The sequence below is a fragment of the Misgurnus anguillicaudatus genome, chromosome 6 (genome assembly GCF_027580225.2).
Source record: "Misgurnus anguillicaudatus chromosome 6, ASM2758022v2, whole genome shotgun sequence".
Lineage (NCBI taxonomy): Eukaryota > Metazoa > Chordata > Actinopteri > Cypriniformes > Cobitidae > Misgurnus > Misgurnus anguillicaudatus.
The window spans coordinates 18,612,501-18,634,993 of record NC_073342.2 but is presented as its reverse complement, the minus strand read 5'-3'; the positions used below and the strand labels follow the sequence as shown (position 1 = coordinate 18,634,993).

Below are 22,493 nucleotides of genomic sequence, written 5' to 3'. Positions count from 1 at the left end.
TTTGACATAGTGATGAAATACGCTCAATAGAGCAGTTTGTCCTTTTAGGGCTACTGTAGAAACATGACGGCAACTTCCATGTAAGGAGACCCGCGGTGTATATAGATAAAGCGGCTTATTCTAAGTTAATACATTTATTATGTAATTTATTTTCATTTAATTAGGTCATTATTGTATTTCTGTCAAGAGATCCTTCTAAAAGTTACACATGGCACCTTTAAGCAGGTATTGACATATTTCAGAGCAAACTATACTAGCAGATAGTCGTGGACGCTGCACCGCCCGCCCTAAAGAGATTTATCTATCAATGTCTGTTCCTGGCGCCTGTAAGCCAACACATGCTGTTTCTTCACATGTTGGAGGGAAGGTGAACTTCCTTTAAAGGTGCCCTTGTGCTGTTTGCGGCAGTTTGAGACAATCATTATCAATCATGACATAGCGCTAACACATAAAACACACACAACTTTGTGGTTATATTTTGTTTCAGGCTTTTTGTTCCTGTAGCTCAACACCAAGGGCACTGGTTCACGTCCCAGCAAATATACTGTATACCACACACACATATGTATGCATATATACATAAAATGTGACCATGTCTCTGAAATCTAAATGGTGAGACGGCAAGACGACTTGTTATTTTGGCACTATGTGTTTATAAAGATCTGTCTGTGCTTTCCTCTGCAGCTGTTGACCAAGAAAGCATTGTGCACACACCATGTATCTTCTGTCCTAAGTGACCACACACGCGTTTGGGAACTGGTTCGTCTATTTTGTGAATCTGCTTTTTAGTCTTGGAGACGGATTCAGTTACAGCAAAACCATGTGGATGCCATTTGCGGCCATAAAATAACGTGTATGCTCATATGGCACGCAGAAAAACCTAAAACACACGATAAATATTTAGACTTGTGTGTCTGGTAATTTAAGTATAAAAGGAAATAAAAACAAACTTGCTGTTTGGAAAAACTGATACAAAGTTATGTTGGACATTATTGCTAGTAGACATAAGCATAGTGATAGTTTTTCTTTAAATAAGTTAAGATAAGTTAGATAAAGTTGAATGCACAGCCTCACAAAGCATACTTCATTTGTTTCGAAAATGTATAGTGCATGCAAATTATAAATGAGGGTACTTCCTGACCTCATCGCAAAATCTCTCATATATGGGCTCCATTGTCAATGTAGCTTGCATGCGTTCCATTCCGTTTTGTTTTATGCATTTTTTCACGATGGTTGTGACCTTGTAAATAAACTGCAAAAAATTGTATGCGCATGTGCAACCTGCACGTACAAAGTACGTGAGGTTACAAAAATCTGGTTCTGATGACAAAATTTGTATTATAAAACGACCCATTCTGGTTCTTCATTCTGATTGGTTGAAGCGCGTTCTAAGCCGTGATAAAATACCCCGGTAACCCCACGGTTCAGACCGCATTACGTAAGTATCAATTTGAGAGGTGAAGAGAACAAATGAAGGTACGATGAAACTTTTTTTTTTAAATGGAGCGTCTGTTCTTTCATTTGATATATTATATTTATTTAAAGATAACAGATTCATTTTTCTGTAAGGCATTAAACTAAAACTGGGTGGCAACTTAAAAAAAAAAACGCTGACAAGGAAAGAGTTAAAGTTAAGCATGCTTCCACGCATATTTCATCATCACTTCAACAGTTGCAAGATATAATGTTAATGTATATTTTAGATGAATGTTGATTTATAAAAATAAACACCACAGTCTTAAATCATATTTTCATTGTGTCTTTGCTGCATCTGCGTTGGTTGGGAAGTGCGCTCTGTTGCAGCTACACTTGATTCTGATGAACTACGTTGTTTGGCGGAAGAGTAATATTTGTACTAATATAATTACACTTATTTGTGTTTTATTTTATGAAATCCTGCTAACGATATGCATATGAAGTAACCGTTTTATAAAAGCAATACGCCCCGCAAAGCAGTGCGGTTACAGTGCATTTTATAACAGCTAAGGGGGTTTTAGGCACGACGCTTTGTGTTGTGCCTAACAATGCCCCTTAGCTGTTATAAAATGCACTGGTAACCCACTGCTTTGCGGGGCTTATTGGTTTATTACGCACCACACGCTTAAGCTAGAAATATACTTAAATTTTTACGCATTTGTATCACATGTATGTGTAAAAACAAAACTATACTTCTGTCTCAAGCGTACAGTGCGTGTGATGCAAATTTCGTCATCAGAATAGTATGTGCACACCACTGGATTTTTGTAACCACGTACTTGCGTCTGTATACACGTACGTGTCAAATAAACTATGTTTTGCAAGGCTGTGCATTGGACTGTGCATGTACTTTAGCGTATACGTAAACTCCGTGCTTTACCCTTGCGTATGTGTAAAAATGTATAGTATACTTAGGCCTTAAGCAGTACTGTACTGATTCATCCACACGGTGCCTGTGCAGATGTAATTATAAATTAATTAATATATTTAATTTTCTTTTCTTTAGAAGTTACTTAAAAGGTACCCAGATTATAAACCACATGCAAGGTTTAAAAGATTAACACTGGGACTGGCAATATGAAAATAAAAACATTTAATTACAAATGTCATCGTTTAAATAAACTTCTTTTTTGAAAACTGCTATTTTGTTTTTCATCACTATCAGTGACGCGCGGGTTGATCCAAAATGAGCGGGTGCCTGCGGTCACCCGCGGTTATGAGTCATTTAAAAATATTTTTAATGATATTTGGGTCGCGGTCGGTCGGGTCGTTTGAAATAAAGATGTCAATTAACTATTTTAAACAATTACTACTTTTAAAAAAAATGTGGGCCAGGAAACAGGTCGGGTAAATTTTTTTTTGCGGTCCCAGTTGCGGGTGGGTTAGTTGAAAACTTTGGTCAGGTGCGGGTTGTTTATACATTGACCCGCGCATTACTGATCACTATACATGACGTCAAATAGTTGCAATAAAACCCATTCTATTAACGCTACAGCGAGGTAAACATGATAAACAAGTCTCTAATCAGTAGATTCTAAAATTATGTGAAACAGATGTTATAAACGAGTTATAAATGCACACAGACAGCAGGTTGCGGTATTTGGTCCGCATTTACTAAAATACAGCAGCTTTCTGTTCAGCCCTTTCACTGAGTGTTATATAAATTAAGAATATTACAGAAAACATACTAATGAAAGAAGATAAAAATAAAGGCAATCTGAGAGTTAAGAATGTCACATTAAAAACTATAGAAGACACCATAGTACTTACTATAGTAAACTATAGTAATATTTCACAACAACCATTACACGTCATCAATTTTAAAATGCGAAACACAATGTTGGCCTCCATAGGTTTAAATGAGTATTACATGTTGGGTTTTTTGAAGTACGTAATAAAAATATTTTATGTGTATCTATCAATGAATTTTAGTAGTTTAAAGGTCACGTTCTTCCTGATCCCATTTTTTTATCTTTAGTTAATGTGTAATGTTGCTATAATAGCATAAATAATACCTGTAAAATGATAAAGCTCAAAGTTCACTGCCAGGCGATATATTTTCTTTAACAGAATTCGCCTTTCAAAGCCTACAGCGAACGGCCGGTTTGGTCTACAGCCCTCTAATTCCTGCTTCAATGACGTCACTAAAACATTTTTTGACTAAACTCCGCCCACAGGAATAAGTCAGTTGCCAGCTAAGCTAACGGCAAGCTAAGCTGCTATCGAATCACAACACACTAAACAAACTACACAATCAAAGCTCGATACATATTTCTGAAGGAGGGACTTCATAGAACAAGGAAGACATCAGCCTGTTTTGAGGACAGTGAAAACAGTGTTATACAGATAAGTAAATTGTGTGAAAAATACCACGGTTTTTTACACTTGAAACATGAACACATGTTATATTGCGACTGTAAACACAATCAAAGCTTCAAAAACACAGAAAGAACGAGACCTTTAAGGCAAATACATACAGGTCTTTTGTAGTGGGGGACGGGGTACTTTTTAAGACGTGTTGGAATAACATTAGAACATAAAATTGCACATTTACATTCATCCAAAGTGACTTACAGAGCAAGCTACACATTTTATCTGCATGTTTCCTGAGATCGAACCCATGACCTCTGCCTTGCTATCCCTCTACCAATTAAGCCACAGGAACGCTATTTAAAGAACAGCTGATTGAACACAGACTGACTAAAAACAGCTCCGAGAACCTAATAAAGCAACTATAACTACTACATATATCATTAACCAGCACTGATGAAACCCCAGAGGAAAGTCCCACGGACATTTTAACAGGATGCCATAAAACTAAACATACTTCCACATCCACACAGCTGTTGACCCCTTAAACCCTTTTCCTGCAACCTGGTGCCTTTCAATTAGCACCCGATTACCACCTGCATGGAGAAGCAAGTGATTTAGCCACCAATTATCATAATGACCCCCATTACCTCTTCATACTGTTTACAGCATGCTCCTTATTAACCAATAATAACAACATTCCACAGATACTCAATGAGCAACATCAAGGCTGAAAACCTTACCTAAGACCATAGTCATGTACTGTTCTTCCACACCGGCCTCCAGCAGTAAAGGGGGCACGTAGGTGATCCCGGCCGCCACGCAGATCTCCAGACCACATGTTAAAGAGTTGAGAAGGACCAGACGCCAGTGAGATCTCCATCCGCTCATATTTACACAGGATGTGTTCACTTGTCTCCTGTGTATAGTGTGAGAAGTCTACTGAAGCTTCCAGGAGGTGGTAAAAGGGGCGAGGTCGGGTGCCAGGGGCGAGGCTGGCGTGTTGGTTGAGGAAGAGCAAAGGTACTCGAATCAACTATGGGATCCATTGTGTCTTTGCATGCTTGATCTTCAGAAAAGATAAACAGTTATCAAACATAGATTCTTGGGTAATGTCCTATCAAGGCGTGGTATGATAAACTGGTAAGTGTTATTCTCTGAGATATGGAGATATGGATGGTTATGGCTTGGCAATGAATCCACTTTTTCGGACAGCATTTTATTATTTTATGATGGTTTTCATGCTGTTTTTCTCTCATAGGGCTGCTCATTCAGGGCTTGTCAAAGGCCATGTTACTCTTTTGCCAGTTAAATACCACCCATTGCTTGTAAAAAGCAGTGAGTCAAATTCTAACAGCTTCCAAGAGAGAAAAGCATTTTGCATTGAGTGCTTTGAATTCAATCAAGATTTATTTCTAATTTTATGACTAATTTCAGGGTTTAATTAACAGTGTTATTCATTTATGCATTTCATTCATTTATGACAGACGCTTTTATCCAAAGTTACTTACAGTGCACTAACAAGCTAGCCTATACATTTTATCAGCAGGTGTGTTCCCTGGGATTGAACCCATGACTTTTGCGCTGTCAATGCAATGCTCAACCAAGCGAGATACAGCAACACGATTTTATTTAATTGTGTTGGGACATAGGTGCTTGTGACACATGGTTCCCAAAGACTGGCTTTTAAAGGGCTCTCATTGGTATATAACATGCTATGCCCAAAAAACCCCAATTACTCATTACAAGAATAGGAACAACCGTTTTAGACTGTGTGCTAGGCACACAAACCATTTTTCCCGATATTAAATTAGCAAAAGTGGATATGGACACGGCCCATTTAGACTGTGCGCCTTGCATGCGCTTAGATCGTTAAAGAGCACCTATCTTCTGATTCACGTTTTTACATTTCCTTTGGTGTGTAGGTGTGTATTAGTACAGTTAACGATACGCAAAAGGTACAAACCCCAAAGTAAACAATGACGCGAGTTATCGTCTCCAATGTAAATCTCTTTTCTTGGACTACAACAAACACATGGATTGTAGGCAACAGTTTACTTCCTGAGATTGGTGATGTAGACAAGACCGACATTATCATAATTCCTCAGCCTGTAACTCCTGTTAGCATTGCATTGTGAGCGAATCTTTTAAACATGGTAAGGAGCATCACAATTCTGGCTGAGATCAGAGGTATCCATGCCAATCACAATGTACAGATTAGCTGGCCAATCAGGGACACAGAGCTTTTCAGATCAATGAGCTTTGTACAAAATCAGTGCGTTGCAATAAGACAGGAATATCAGGAGCTACAAAAATGTACGGTATGTGGAAAATAATGTGTTTTTTAACCATAAACCACTTGAACACATTGTATTATACCAAATACACAAAATAACCTTGTTTTTTTGCAATGAAATAGATGCCCTTTAAAATATGGCCCATTGCATCTCCCAGACACTGCCTATAGTAATACAACACCAATTGTGCTCCTTCTTTAAATACAATTTCCTTTCCTCCCACAATTCTCGGGGGGTAAGAGTTGTCAAACAGTTAAAATACATCTTTTAAATGACAAGCAGGTTCCAACAGCTTGCAAACTTTTGCTTTCTGGCCTCTTTAAAAGACGATTTTTCTGTCAAATGCAAAGATTACAAACATCACATTGCAGTATTCAATGACTTACTTTTCTCCAGTTGAGGTAACTTGATCTCCAAGATGCACTTTAAACTTAATTTGATCAAAATGCTCAGTGAACTGTTCTATAGTCCATTTAAAAGCTGAAAACGTTCACATGGTCATCTGAAATATATTACATATATATGGCTGGTGTTCGACTCTACTTTAAATTCTGCGTCGCTGTTTTTAAAGAGTTCTGTGGCGTTGACTGTCACCCCGCCATCTGATTATGAGACATGTGTGAGAACACTCACATCAGCTGCCACCTTTCAGGAGGATGAAAAACAACCAGGTGCTAAATTCATATTTGGTGTTACATGCCTTCATCTATGAGGGCCATCTGCTCATCTTTGGCAGATAGGACGCATGTCATCTCCATCTGAAGAATCAAAGTTTGCTGAAATTATTTAAAATGAGACATTACATTTTATAGCGATCCATTTGGCAGAAGCTTTTATCCAAAGAGACTTCCAATGCATTCAAGCAACACATTTTGGTATCTGTTACCTAGGGTCAAAGCTACAACCTTCACAAAATTGAGAGCACTGAGTTTATATCTGGCAAAGCGATCGTCTCTTTTATCATAAACCCTTTAGACACGTCTGCAGCAGGCACTTATTTTGACTAGACACGTGATGCACATAGGTTCACTCGACACGCCGAACACATATTTTGAAATTACGAACCAGACACATGACGTGCTACATACATGTTGTGACGAACTTTGCGTAATGCGCACTCGAAAAAAGAAGTCACCGGCAACCACTGCTGTGTAATATCATTGCTCCTTCTGCAGCCATGTTACGGCAGCAAAGTCCTTGTTTATTACACCAAAATGAGAGTATAGTTCCTAGCCATATCGGCTTAGAAAATTGCAACTTTTCATTTTTTTACTTTTAATAGTACACAATGTAACTACAGAAGAGTTTTAAATAGGAAAAATATCGAAACTCTTTGGTTATTTTTGAACGCGATGCTAATGGTCTAATCAGATTCAATGGATTATGCTAAGCTATGCTAAAAGTGTTACCGCCAGACCCGAAGATCAGATGAATGGATTCCAAAACTGTAAAAATAAATTGTTTAACTCTGGGGGAGCATGAAAATTTGCATTTTTTTTTTTAAAGTGGAGTGTCCCTTTAAACCAACAAATAGGTTTGTCCATATTTTAACTGAAAAAAGTGTGAATTTCTAAAATATCTGTGATAATGATCTCATCATATGAGTTGGTCGAACAAAAAGCAAACCACAATACTTAATCACAAACCATATGCCAGACACAAGCTCGGCTCTCTGAGACAACACACACATTTCACACTCATTCCTCCAGCTCTGAAAGAAACCATTGGGGGGTCCATCTCTGCAGGACCACTACCCCGCTGTCCTAATACTCAGACAACCCCCCACATTTCACCCGTCCCGTGACATCTTCCCCCATCTCTATAAAGAACTGGGGCTCAAGGTCAACATCAGAACTGACATGTAGTATAGGAGAACTTATACAAAAGAAAAGCATAATAAAGTCGGTTTTCTATGAGCAGTAGTTGTTAATGGATCTAACTTCTCAAATGCAAATGGGTTAAGTTGGATTATCACCCAAATCTTCTATAAAGTTTTTAAAGTCCCCCTGTAGTCAATATTTTTATCAGTTAAAACTCACTTATAAAGCATATATAAATGTTTTACCGGTCACATTAATTTCTTCATGCTTTAAAACAGCTTGAATGTATCTCTACACCCTTGCCTCATTTAGTATACGCGGATCTTTGAATATGCGAATTAGTCACCGCCTCTACGCACAGCTAGGATGGGAAATATGAAAATTAGTATCTGCCTCCACTCTTTCGCACCACCTCAGACCATAGATATATATGTAAATAGATGCCACATTCGGCAGTTTCAGATAGATACAGTACCCGTCAAGTCCGGTTCACACAATGCATATGTGAACTCAAACTCCATTGAAATCTGGACCCTTAAATATACACACCTTTCAAAAGTACAAAGACAAGACTGCAGTGTTAGAAGCAGCAAACTTAGTTTCATATTCCCAGAGGATTCAAACCCACAACCTTTGCGATGCTAAAACAATGCTCTACCACATAAGCTACAGGAACATATTATGATAACCATTTAAATCTGATAAACACTTTCTGACGTTCATATATACATGCAAGGACAGGGATGCAACATAACAATCCAGTACAAACATTACAAAGGGAGCAAACACAGAATACTCATCTACTTAATAAATTAGTCGAACTTTAACTTTAAAGCCTTACTTTTTGGGGAAGTAACTTAATTAAAAAAATGTGTTTAAGACCTGGATGTCATCACATTTTTTTTTTGTTGTTTGCACCATAATACTAAGGCTGTCACGATTATGAATTTTGGCTAACGCTTAATTGTCTAATAACTTATGCCGATTATTACTAGAGCTGGGTATCGATTCAGATGTTCCAGATCGATTCGATTCCGATTAACGATTCGGTTTCGATTCTCGTTTTGACTCTCGGGTCAATTTTTATACTTGATTCTCGATTCAACTCAATGAATATAGATTATATAAAATATTATATTATATTAGAATATTATTATATATATTATTAAAATATATTAGAATATAGATTGATTGAATGAATGAATGACAGGCTCGCCTCTCGTTCCTTGGTAACATCGCGCAAGGCAAAAAAGAGGGTGACATCTAGTGGAGAAGACTAGTAATTAGATTAACATTAATCTGACGTTCAGTGTTTGTGGAAATAAATATGAAAAAATGTATTTGTGGCCTTTGAGAATCGATTTTGAATCGACCACATAAACAAAAAGATTAATCGAAAAATCAAAAAAAAAAATTGCCCAGCCCTAATTATTACGATGAATTGCCTGTTTTAGGGCTTTGACGATTATTACAATTAATTGCCCATTTTGTTTCTTTGATATTTAATTCCCATACCTTTTTGTTCATGAAATAATTCACACATTGTTGTGATTCAAATTAAATCTTTTGAAGGTTTACCTGGCAGTAAATATTAATACACATAACATATTTAAAAGTAATCTGATATGGTCTCGTTTATACAGGTGCTGCAACTCCCCCTTGTGTTTTTAGAGAGATGTGCAATCATCGCGATGAGATGATTATTTAATCATTGTGACAGCCCTACATAATACTTAATTCTGTGTACTGGAACCTGTTGTACACAAACGTGGACATTTACACTGCTTAATGTTCAAAGAAAAATATTTGGTTATTATATTTATTGGTTCTTCCTGACCCCTAAAAAGCTGGAAGAAATCTAAAAAAAGACAAACCAAAGCTCGGGTCTTAGGAGGTTAATGATTTTTACTAAACATGAATGTCATATATCAGCTTTCAAACTCTAAAAATGTTACATAAGTATTGCAACGAGAGTGTATTTCTGTATTCTTTTATATGTTTTTAATGCTTTTAAAGAACTGTTTGAAATTATTTAGCATGAAATATCTTAATCATTTTAATGCTGCAAATGCCAACAGAGCTTAACCTGAACCCGGAACATTTTATTCGATGCACGCACCACAAACAGAGGTCGGCGAAGAGGATTGTATTACCGGAGTTAATTTCAGAACCTTGTTATGACTGTCCCTTAAGGGGAGACCTGTCCTAATGAAAAGGGACAATTCAAGGAGACATGTCACTCACACGGTCCTAAAAGTGTAATCGTGCCAGCGGTCTCATGGTTGGAGAGACAGGGAAAGCTGGGAGATATAAGCCGAGCTACCGTATAGAATTTAGCATCATGTTTGACGTGCCCTAAATTATGTGTCAAATGAAAGCCACATGTGTTTGCTTTAAACCTGCCGTGCCTTTTCCATGACATGAATCATTGGGTACTAAGCATTGGGTAATTCAATCAATGCAAAATAAGTTTTTCAAAATAAGTTTTCTGTATATCTATTGCAATTGCATATTAATCTTAAATAGTTTGAAGCACTGGTACCAAATTGTAACTAAAATACCAAAATAATAAAAAATGAATGCAACAATGCCAGTTTATTGGCATTTGCATCGATTACGGAAACTTTGCAATCTGCGTGTGTGTGCTGGGGGTTAAAGGATGGAAGATCTTTTGACACCACTAATGCTCCTCTCTTCATATGCCACAGTCCCAGACCTATTCAATACCACACCCCCCCTGCCCTCGTAGATTATCTTTAATGGCTCTGAAGGACATTATTACCATACAAAACAGCCTTTGTGTACATTGAGCCAATGTTAGTAACTCGATATACTGAGGAATCAAGTCCTTTCAGTTAATCTTTTATCAGCTCTTAAGAGTCTTAGAAACACCCCCAACAACAGCCCGAGTGTCTGAGCGAAAGCATTTCTCCAAAATGACATCAGAACCACAAGCGGCAGTCGAAGTCCATCCAAAAACCTCAAAAGACGTTCAGCGGTGGTTTGGGAAGGTCTGAGGTTACAAAAAGCGGACAAGACGGTCGCCTCAACGGCTTTAATCCTAGCGAGTTAACATTCCACAACAACAAGTTATTTAGCAGTCAACTCAAAATATCCGCCCATCCATTAGAATCCGGCCTGAAGAATTCTGGTCTTCACCCAATTTTTTTAAAATTTTGTCATTATTTACTCACCACAGGTTGTTACAAACCAGCCCAGTCTCACGGAGTTGCGTATAAATAGCACGAAGTGTAAAAATCGTGCAATACATACGCCAAATTCCACTTTGGCGTGCATATGATACGCCAGTCCTTCCCATTCACTTAAACGGTGCATCTTTTTTTGTCGTTTTATTTATTGGTTTCTCATTTTTTTGCTATTTTTTTATCATTTTCGCTTGGGTTTAGGGTTAGAACAACTTTTTGTTATATAAAAATGACATCCTAACCCAAACCCCAACTCCAAGCGACCATGGCTTAAATATGGACAAAAACATGGAGAAACCTGTATATTAAATAACCCCATTAAGCAAATCTAAAATCTAACCCTAAACCCAAGCGAAAATGGTTTAAAAAACAGAAAAAAATTGAGAAACCAATAAATAAAACGACAAAAAAGGATGCACCGTTTAAGTGAATAGGAAGGACTGGCGCATCATATGCACGCCAAAGTGGAATTTGGTGTATGTATTGCACGATTTTTACACTTCGTGCTATTTATACGCATCTACGTGAGACTGGGTAGCACAAACCTGTATAAATTTCTTTATACAGCACAATGGAAGATATTTTGAGCAATGTTTGTAACTAAACCATATCATTGACTTCCATATTTTTTCCTACTATACAAATATCTTCCTTTCTGTTCAGCAAAACAAAGAAATAAAATTTTCATTTTGGGGTGAACTATTCCTTTAATACTATGGAGGAGCTCAACATAAATCTTTGTTAACAGAGATCACACGACAGTGGCATGACCCAGGAGCATTAATCTTATCCTAGCATCCGCTAGTATGACCCTTGACCAACGCACTTGATCCTAATCATGTGACAAATCTCAAAGAGAAGCAGCAATGTGGCTAATATGAAGTCGTATGTTTTAGATCTGTTTTCCCCCTGGTGACGTTGAGTACAGGGGTGGGGCTTCATTATTACTTTTTCGTAATAATCTTACGTCACATCGTACAAAAAATACTAGGCTAATGGTGAGATCATGCTGCTATGTAACATCTCACAGTACAGTGAACACAATAAAAAAGATTTTAGGTTGTCATTCGTAACTGTAAGTGTAATTAGATTAAAAAGTGAAATTTTAAGGCTGCAGGGACGGTCAAGAATTTACTAGTATGATCGTACAAATCAACTTTAGTCCTTTAGTCCCTTAGTACATTAAACATATATTCTGTTTTCATGTTCAGTGTAGACAAGAGAAATTGCTAAAAGTGCTGTTAAACTTAAAAGCAACACGTAAAAATCAAAACCATAATACAGAAAAAATTGTTCAAGAGCTGTTAGATTTTACACTTTCTCGCCCAATGGTATCAGATTCAGGTGCAGACACACAATCTGCTGAGGTTCATCACACTTTGGTTTTATGCAGATCCCGGGAGAGAAACTCGATTGAAACTTGATACAGAAAGACTCTTATCAGGTCAAAAGAGAGGAAAATGTGTGCTGCTGATGGCCTGGAAGACACAATAAATCAAACAATGATACTCTCTTATGGAGTGCTCTATAGATAGACTGGCGGGACCTCTAGATGTGCATTTATGCATTTATGCAGAAACTTTTATCTAAAGATATACATTTCATAACTGTGCATGTAATGGAAATCAAACCCATGACCTTGGCACTGGGCATGTCAGTCGAGCTGCACAATAGAAACTGGTTGCCAGGGACAATAGTTAATTTTACAGTTTAGCTCCCATCATAAAACCATTTACTATGTCAGCACTTAAAGCCAAGTGATCTGCACATTGACATCAGGCGTGGCACACACGTCCTCAAAAGTGAAGCCAAAACATTTTGATCACCCCTTGGTGGCTGGATGGAGTTTAAAATAATAATTAGATGCTGTTAAAAAGGGGTGTGATGACATGATTTGTGTGTTTGTGATTGAGTCAAAAGAAAAAAATGGGTGGGGTCACTACTACTAACGATCAATACTGTGCATCTCTATAACTGAGGCCGATGCGATTCACATCTCAATGCATAGCCTATGGTACAATACATTAAAGATACATATGAAGCAGCTACCGATGCGATACGATGCGATTTACCCCATTACAATGGAGTGTGGTCCGATTTCGATTTGGTTAAACGTGATGTCATTCAATGCAGTTTGATGCAATGAAAGGTCCCAAAAGTCAATCCGCATCACTGAATCCATTGAATTACATAAATACAGGAGCAGCATAAATCTATGTAGACATGTCCATTTTTTCGTCGTCTATGGTTGACATGTTGGGTGACTTGAGTTTAAGTCCCACCCCGTAGTTCTTTTCTGACTCCTGTTCGTCTCTCCCTGTGTAGTTTACTTTCATATCTTTACTATTCTGTTGAAAAAAGCGGTAACGGCCAAAAAATTGCTAAAAAAATAATCATTTACTGTACAATGCTGCATTTCAGAATCAAGGATTCCAGAGACCTCTGCAATAACATACAGGTATGTTGTTTCATTGTAATGATAATAATAAACCTTAATACGTGCGTAACATTTATTAAATTTGTCAATGCTTTAAGAATGAACTGGAAAAATGTACTATTGTAAAAATGTAGAAATATGCAAAGCATCGGAGGTTTATCAACATTCATTTTGTGGCCTTTGTAAATACCAAACATTGGAATTCTTTTCAAGGTAATTTCAGCATGAAGCGATCGCACTTGAACTTTTAAAGAAGACACATTACACAGTGTCTTTAACAACCAAAATATACTTTGCAAATATATCAAAAATGGAAGACAGTAAGGAAGAAAGGTTCTTTCCTTATTCTTTTCTCCTCACCCATAATAATACTGTTTCTTCTCTGTTCTAAACTCTTTGATGAAAAAAAACGTATACTTGGTAGAAATCCTACTATTACAAACCAAACCTCAGGATTCTTTTTTGGAACCACATAACACTAAACAGCCCCAAGCAAAACCCTGATATGAAACAAAGGCCAGATTCATATCAGTTCCACCTCAGGACTGCGGTTACTTCCATTCCATCTGTTCGTCCATTTCACCAACCCCCCCAAAATAATCCATCTAACTTCTGTCGTCCCAAAAAACCCAGCAATAATGGACCATATCAGGTTAAAGGACAAGCCTTTCTCACACCTCTACCTCTACACCCCAAGGCCAAAATCCATAACATGTAAGACCATCCTTCTGGCTCTACATCCCCTCCCCAAATGTCCCCATAATATCTTATATTTCAGCTTACAGCAGAATCTTTGGCATGCTACTAATTTGAAGATGTGACATTGTGGCTGAATAAAAGAAAGTTGGCCAGTAAGAAGTGAACACACCTTTTGTTCTAGCGTATATGGCTCAAGGCCAAATAAAGGTGGATGTGGGCCAGTACAATGATGTTTTTACCTCAGTGAGCACCACAGGGCTGAGGTGAGCTTCAGATAGCACCTGTTGTCATGGAAACGATGCAGGCAAAAAGTTAATGAGTTCCTTCACCAAAGGTACTAACATATAACTCCCTTTTTTAAATCGGCAGGTGGTTTCTAATTATCCAAAACACAATCTTAGGTTTAAATGTAGTCAAATGTAGTATGTTGTTAATAGGATAGAGGCATGAGTCACGACTTAGTGAACTACACTTTTATAAAAATTATGTCATCAAAAAGTCATCATACATCAAAATAAGTAAAGCAACTGTAACTTTTAAATGTGTTACTGCAACTCATCACTAGTTAAAATTGAAAATTTTATTTATGTCTAAACTAAAACTTTAGTAACTAAAGTTTTATGTGTATCGGCTGATGCGTGGCTGCTGTGTTCGCCGATTTTTTCCGGGATTATTTACAGACAGAGTGCTGGAAGCCGCAAACGATTGCAGGTCATGTGACTAAAAACAACCAACCTTTCCATGACAACATCGAAAGCTTGGCCTAACAGCTGATCATAGCTGGACAAAGCAGGTTTTTATTTCTCATCTCTATATTTATTTTTAGTAGTAAAGTGCTAGAAATCAATATTCTTTGCTGATAGTTTCCTTGACATTGCAGTTCATGGTTCCATAGCACCCTCACCTGTTTTTACTATTTTTTAAATATATATATTTTTTTAGTTCAATAAATGGTACTCTTTCAAATTGAGACTTGTAACATTTGGCATCATCGTGTCATTTTTATGATGTAAATTGAGTGAGCAAAAGCAGTATCGGCTCCGAATATCGGCTCAAGAAAATTGGCAGCCTGTATCGGTCATCGGCTAAGGCTGATGAATCAAAAATCAGTATCGGCATATCCATATCGGAAATCCATATCGGTTGATCCCTAGTTCAAACTTACAAATTTAATTCAACAAAACGTAAGGCAACACCCTTTTGTAAAAAAAAGTAAAAAGGGACAAAAAGTAAGTTATTACTTACTGTGTCCCTTTTACAAATAAACCATTATGCTGCGTTCACACCAGCTGCGGTAGAGGCATAAAGCGAAAGAATTTCAATTTTAAGTCACTGTGAAGATGCGTTGATGCACGTCTGGAGGTCTTGCGGTGCGAATGAGGCGTTTAGTGCAACGGGGTAGACGCAATTCCGCCTCATTTGGGCGTTTAGTTCACGCGAATGGCACGAATTGAGCATTGATGCAGGAAACACGCGAGTTAAAAAATTTGAACTTTGGCGGAAAAACGCGCTGCGTTAACCAATCAAGAGCTTGCTCTTATAGTGACAAGATTACAGGAAGCGAGCGGAGTCGCAGAAGCCCCTTCCATGACATTAATTTCGCGTGAATGTCTCGATGACTAGAATTTCATGCGCAATTGAAGCGCGTAAACTCAAAATGTTCAAGCGGCAAACTAGACGCGAATTTGACACCTCAAACGCGACTGGTGTGAACTCACAGTTAGACCGCTATTTAACTGAGATATGGGTCTGTACATTCTTTAACTATTGCAAAGCTCAAGTTTATTACTATCTATCCATGTGACGATGCTATCACAAGGAATGTAACAGGAAGGAATACATTTTTCAACACTCATCACTTACAGCTCTTAAGAAAATTGCTGTTTATCACTATGAATCAGTCATCAATCTGTTTGATATAACGCAGAAGTAACTAAAACCCTTAAAAATGAACCATGCATTATAGTAAAAGTGTAAAGTAATTGCGTTACTTTTTTAGGTTGAAAAAACAGTATAGTTTTATTAGATTACAACACAATACATTTTGGGGGCAATGAATAATTTTCAATACCATGTAGGCCTATTTTATACTAAATTTTATACTATATTTAATGTTACAATACTTTTTATCCATTAAAGATGAACAGTAATTAGTAATTGAGTAAGTAGTTAAAATCTGTATTCAAAACGCGGCAGAAGAAAAACGCAGCAGATATATTACTTATTCAGATTACATTTCTTGGGTATATGAATTTTAGGATGTACTTCTAACTGTCATGTCCGTGTATAATAATGACATATGTGCAAAGTAGCGGGGCGAAGCACAAAACACATATAGAAAATTATTTCACATATTACTGCAATTTTACAGAGATGATGATAGAGAGGCTAAAGTTACAGACTTGCTGCTTCAATAATTTTCAATTTTTTTTAGCTTTTTCCTTATTTAAAGCTGCTTTCAACAATGCATATAAATAAATCTGAATTCATTTGAATTAAATATTTATTACCATTACCATTTTACTACAAAAACCGCTGGTTACTGTGTGTTAAGTTTAGTGATGTTTTTATATTGTAGTGAACCCATGATAAATTTTGTAAGGGAAATACTGGTCAATCCTTTTATAATTTGAAATGTCAAGCAATTACATACCAAGCAAATTGTTCCACTCCTTCAAGCTATTTAAATACTGCAAACTACCAAAATATGTTCCTCCTTCAACTCCTACAGGAATTCACATAATCACTAAATCGTAAAATGACATGAAATCTCAATAGCAAATAGATGGAGGTGATGATGGAAGGGTACCACAAATGCAAACTCAGCCATTCCTGGTGGAAAATTTCCATTACCCTGGAAGTCCTGGCAATAACAATCATGCAAACGCCGTCTTTGTCTACACAAATGACAGACCGTTTGTGACCATGCATAACCAAAGATTCACATTTTACTGCTCTCACCTTGACATTTACCTGCTCAATCTTCATGGATTTAGAAAGATAAAATGAAACGATAAAAAAGCTCCACCTGACTATAACTTTGGGTGTGGAGGTGTACACACAAAAGGTGTTTAAACACACACTAAATCAACAAACTGGGTAAGTAATTTTGGATGCAACAATAGCCGAGCTGTACTATCATCAAAGCACTTATCCATACGGACCTAAATCACAGTTTATCCTTTCAAAGACTTCAGTGGGTCTCAGATATCAAAGGTCTTCAAACGCTGAACTTCTATCCTTTTCACTACATGAAAGAGAACTCGACCCCCAACCCATATTTCTCACTGTCAACCAGACATTCAATTTCTTGAAAGGACAGTAAATCACAAACTTCTATTTCCATTTCATCCTTTGCCTCTTTTCTTAACACATGCTTTCCTAGTATACACAGAATCTGTTTACGCAACCAAAGCATTTGTGTTTACTGTATAGGATCCTTTTTTCTTCGCATCTATAGTCAACATCTGTTCTTATTACCCTGGGAAAATGACTCAAGATGAGACTCTTTCATCCCCTCCTCAGGGCTTTACTTACACCATTGTTATTTTGGCCAGACAGTCAGCATAAAAGTATTTCTCGCTACTAGAAAATGTACTTGCAGTCTTGACTATATGCACCACAATGATGTGTTTTATATCCGTAATGGAGTTTTGATATAAACACACAACCTCTGAAACATGGTTTTAAATTGGATTATGCAATGGGTTTTAAAGCAAAATCACTAATTTAGGGACATTGCAACCATTATAAGGGTGATTCTCACGAAATCCAGACTTAGAATGTGTCCAGCATCAGATTTTTTAAAAAGCCATTGAAGCCAATTTTTTTGCAAATATAAGATTAAGCTCTGAACTTACTATAGACGGTTTCATCGGACGCACGTGATACACGTTTGGAACCAAACCTTCCGGTTTCGTTTTTTTAATGGCCTGACTAGTTGCTAAACTGATCTCTTGAACAAATGCCTCGTCGAAAATAACAAATGTTTTGGTTTCCTAGGTAATCTATGTGTTGTTTTTTTGCTTGTTATATAAATAAACTACGTTTAAAGAACTTTGTTGTTATTTATTCTTAGCGGAGTTTACCGGAAGTTACGTGCGGGACGCGACAGCCGCTTGTTTATGTTGTTACTGCTGAAGCGGTCTATAACCATTATTTTTAGAGGATTTAAAAAATATTTCCTATAGAATTATTTACATTTTTTTTGTCATTATCAAAAATTATCATTACCGCAACATGATATTATATTAAATATATGCATGTACAAACTCATGTTTCGGTAATGAGAACTAAAAACTTGTCTAGGTACTCATACAAACAAAATTTTAACTTTATTAAAATGTTAGTTCCTTGAGGACTTAAACAATGATTGAAATTTGTTGTGAAGGATGAGAAAATTGGCCTTGGACACATTTATATTCCTTATTATTGTCTCTACATTTACCAATGATCACCAAATACCACATGTTTCTTTACTGTAAATGTTTATAGTATAAATTTTTATTTTTCAAATTTTTTAATTATACATTTTCCATATCAAAGAACTCAAATCCAGTCATGGACACGTTGCGGTAATGAACATTTTTCCCATTAAATGTGGAAAAACAACAAAATTAGTTTGTATGATGTCATTTACTTTTTTTATCAAAATGTTTCATGACACCTCATAAGTCTAATTTCGCGAGAATCACCCATAATGGGGGACAGGTCCTTCCTGAAAAAGCATAGCCGTCTAACATTTTTTGCGATTTACTGTTTTCTACATAGAATCATCTGATCTTACATAAGAACATTCTGTTAAATATTCTGTGTATATATCCTTACTATCTATTGACTGAGTAAGGTCATGTCAAAGATAGAAATGAATGTAAAATCAATAAGAAAAAAATGACACGTTTGTGTTCCTAATATCAATTTTCATAAGACTTTAGCGTGAATTTTACAGACAGAGTCACAAATAATGCCTTTAAAATGTTTTCGAACCAGTCCGTACTGGCAAGCTGCAATCTGGAATTTACTAATGTATGTCTAGCACCCACCCCATTCCAATACTAAAGGGTTTCATATCTAACCAGTGAATTGACTAATAAAATGTTATCCATACTTTGTTATCAGTTGTTATGACTAGCAAACTGTGTCTTTAAAGAGGAAATATCAATCCTTTCTACAAGGACGCACATTCCTTCTTCTAATGTAAGTTCTTGAAGGCCAAAGAGGAAGACGCAGAACATAAACAGTTGATAGAGAGGCTGAGGGACACAATGTTCCCACATACTCTCTCAGTAGCTTTTAACACTATGATTATTTTGCAATGAAGTAGGTGGTGACAAAATTAAAACTCTTGAAAATCTTAATTGAAATGAATCTGATGGAATCTCTTTGTTTCGAATCCTTTTGAATCTCTCGTGATTCATTTTTAATATAAAATGCGGATTGGTAGCGAACGTTGTTAACCGTGTTGCCTTGGATATAAAACGATTCAACAGATAATTTTCGCAAACATGTTCTTGCACAGACCTACATATACTTTTATGCATTTGGCAGGCACTTAAATCCAAAGCGACTTACTGTACATCCAGAACATACATTTTATGTGTGCATCCCACATCCCTATGTGTGCTTTCTGGGAATCAAACCCATGCCATTTAGTGTAATACCAATAAAGCAACCGGTGACAAACTTGTTGACTACAGCACATTTATAATCATTCTCTTACTTTAGCAAGAGTCACTGACTCTTATAGTTGACAACTCCAACTTTTTACTGAATCCCAAAGCATCATAAAAAAGGAGTAACTTGAATAAATCCACCAATCCAAGAGTATGAGGTGGCTTTCCAAAGCTGGCTGGCTATAGCTTGTGTTCTGCAAACTTGGCCTTTGGTCCTTTGGTCCAGATGGCCAGACATTGTTTACCTTGTAAGACAGCTGGCAACAGCCGTGTATTACAGGTTAACGGGGTAAAATCTGAATTTAAAGGCAGGAAATGGTTTCTGGAATGCTTCAAAAGTTTCCAAAACAAGTCAGTGCTTCTGGTTAATTTAATTAGGCATTTCCATTTCTACATATTTTCTGCTATGTGTATTTGTGCACAGGGGTTTATAGAGACGGCCGCAAAATGATTCAATTCGTACATATTTCATGACTTGTCCAATATGTATGAATTTGTACTATGTGAATCATTCAAAATTTTGCGATTATTCGAAAAAATGCAATAATGAAGCCCCACCCTTGGAAAATAAGTAACGGCACCCAACGTCACTGGGTGAAAGCAGATCATAAAAAATGTAATATTCATAAGAATTGGTCACCTCGTAAAACAGTTACGAAATGCAACGGTGGATTGATAACTTAACATGTCATACAGGGTCAAAGCGAACGGTTCTTGGTCAGTCTGACATACAAAAAAGCACCAGACCTTTGGCAGCAGAAAAAGGTCTGATCACAGAGCGCTAAGTATGGGGTTACTGGAGTAATTGGTTGTACCGAAAATGACAAATTATGTAAAAAGCCCAACATCTAACCTTCACTCTTTGTAATTACAATCTTAAATTGTGGCCATCTTTTACTTTATATGCCTAAAACACGTCTTGTTCTGAATTTAGAGTTAAAGCACTTCCAATACAACAAAAATGTGCATAAGCAAGTACAGGATATGAACATACAGCAAGTATGGATTTAAAGGCCAAAAAAAAACTTTAAAGATGGATTGTGTAACTTTTAGAAGGTTCTCTTGATGCAATAAAATATACATAACTATATCAGTAGTGTATAAAGACCTTACAAAATGAACTGTATTGTTTTTTCTTACATTATGCTGCGTTTACACCAACCGCGGTAGAGGCGTGAAGCGCGAGTGATTTCAATGTTAAGCCAATGTGAAGACACGTTGATGCGCGTTTGGAGATCTGGCAGCGCGGATGAGGCGTTTGGCGCGGCGCGAAAGGCACTTTTCCGCCCTGTTCGCGTGAATGGCGCAGATTGAGCACCCGGCCCGATACGCACAAATGGTGCATTTTGCGTTTGGCGCAAATTTGCGGCTGACGCCCGAGTTGAAAAATGTTAACTTTGGCGGATTTTCGCGCCGCGTTAACCAATCAGAAGCCTGCTTGCTGCTGTGGCGGCAGCCCCGCCCGGAGTCACTTATTCAACATGAAGGAATGCTTGATATTGTCCATGAGCAGTCACCCGGAGCTATACGACACAAGTTCTTATTTCTATAGAAACAGAAATAAAAAGGACCTCGCTTGGAAGAGTGTCAGTGAGGACATTGGGCAACCTGGCAAGTTGTAATACACATTTCACTTTTGAGTCACGTGACGTTTTCCCTCTATAGTAAGGTTACCAAATACAAACTGGTAACTCTCTCGATAAATGCACAATCAACATCAGTCATCTTGTAAACAGACAACCGAATAGCACTTGCCCCTCCCACAAGAAGCGGGGTTTGCCTCTGATGCGCGTCAAATGCTTGCTTTTTCTGCGCGTCTACTTCGCTCTACACGTGCGAATGCAATCAAACTGTTCAAGCGGCAAACTAGGCGCGGTAGACGCGATTTTGACACCTGAAACGCAGTTGGTGTAAACGCAGCATTAGAATGAGCCGTTTTTATCTACATACAATGCGAGTCCCATTACATGGAAGTCGCCACACAGCAATGTTTCTACAGTAGCCCTAAACAAACAAACTGCTCGTTTTGTCACTAAACTGTCTCAGGTAACGACATGTTTGTCTTGTGGCAGCTACCGTAGCTTCACTATGCATTTCGAAAGGTAGGGATGAGCTATCGACTGAGCTGTTGGTTCACTAGATGCCGCTAAAAATCTAAAAATGCAGAAGTAAGGACACATACCATCGCAACAAGAAGTAATCATTCCGTTCCTTGAGACGTGGGGAATTAAATGAAGATTAACATTCACAACGAGATATGTCTGCAAACTGGATTGAAACCATTCTGCGTGACTATAACTGCAATTAATTGACTGGCCGCTAGGGGCTGGAAACCAGGGGAGTCAATTCCAATAAAAATGCCCAAATTTAATAATATGTTTACAGCCTGGTACAAAAAGTGATTTTGGTCTATATAGCTAATTTTGCCCTTCAAGACAACTGTGAGGGGGTGAATGTTTTTGTAACTCATCCGTTTAAATTTATTAAGCCTTACATTTTTGGATAATTAAAGGCGTGGCCACTTTAGTGACGGGTGAACTGCTACCGCTGTCGATACCGTCGAGCTAGGAGGGCGT

At 37.4% G+C, this 22,493-nt stretch overlaps 1 protein-coding gene across 1 annotated transcript in view; it reads right to left on the bottom strand.

The window, feature by feature from the left end:
* Positions 1–22,493, bottom strand: part of LOC129433223 (solute carrier family 45 member 3) — a 34,188-nt gene that overhangs the window by 9,871 nt on the left and 1,824 nt on the right. The window contains exon 2 of the mRNA XM_055191750.2: positions 4,530–4,855. Within this exon, the coding sequence (XP_055047725.2) occupies positions 4,530–4,677 (148 nt within the window). The 5' untranslated portion in view covers positions 4,678–4,855. The remainder of the gene's footprint in view (positions 1–4,529; positions 4,856–22,493) is intronic.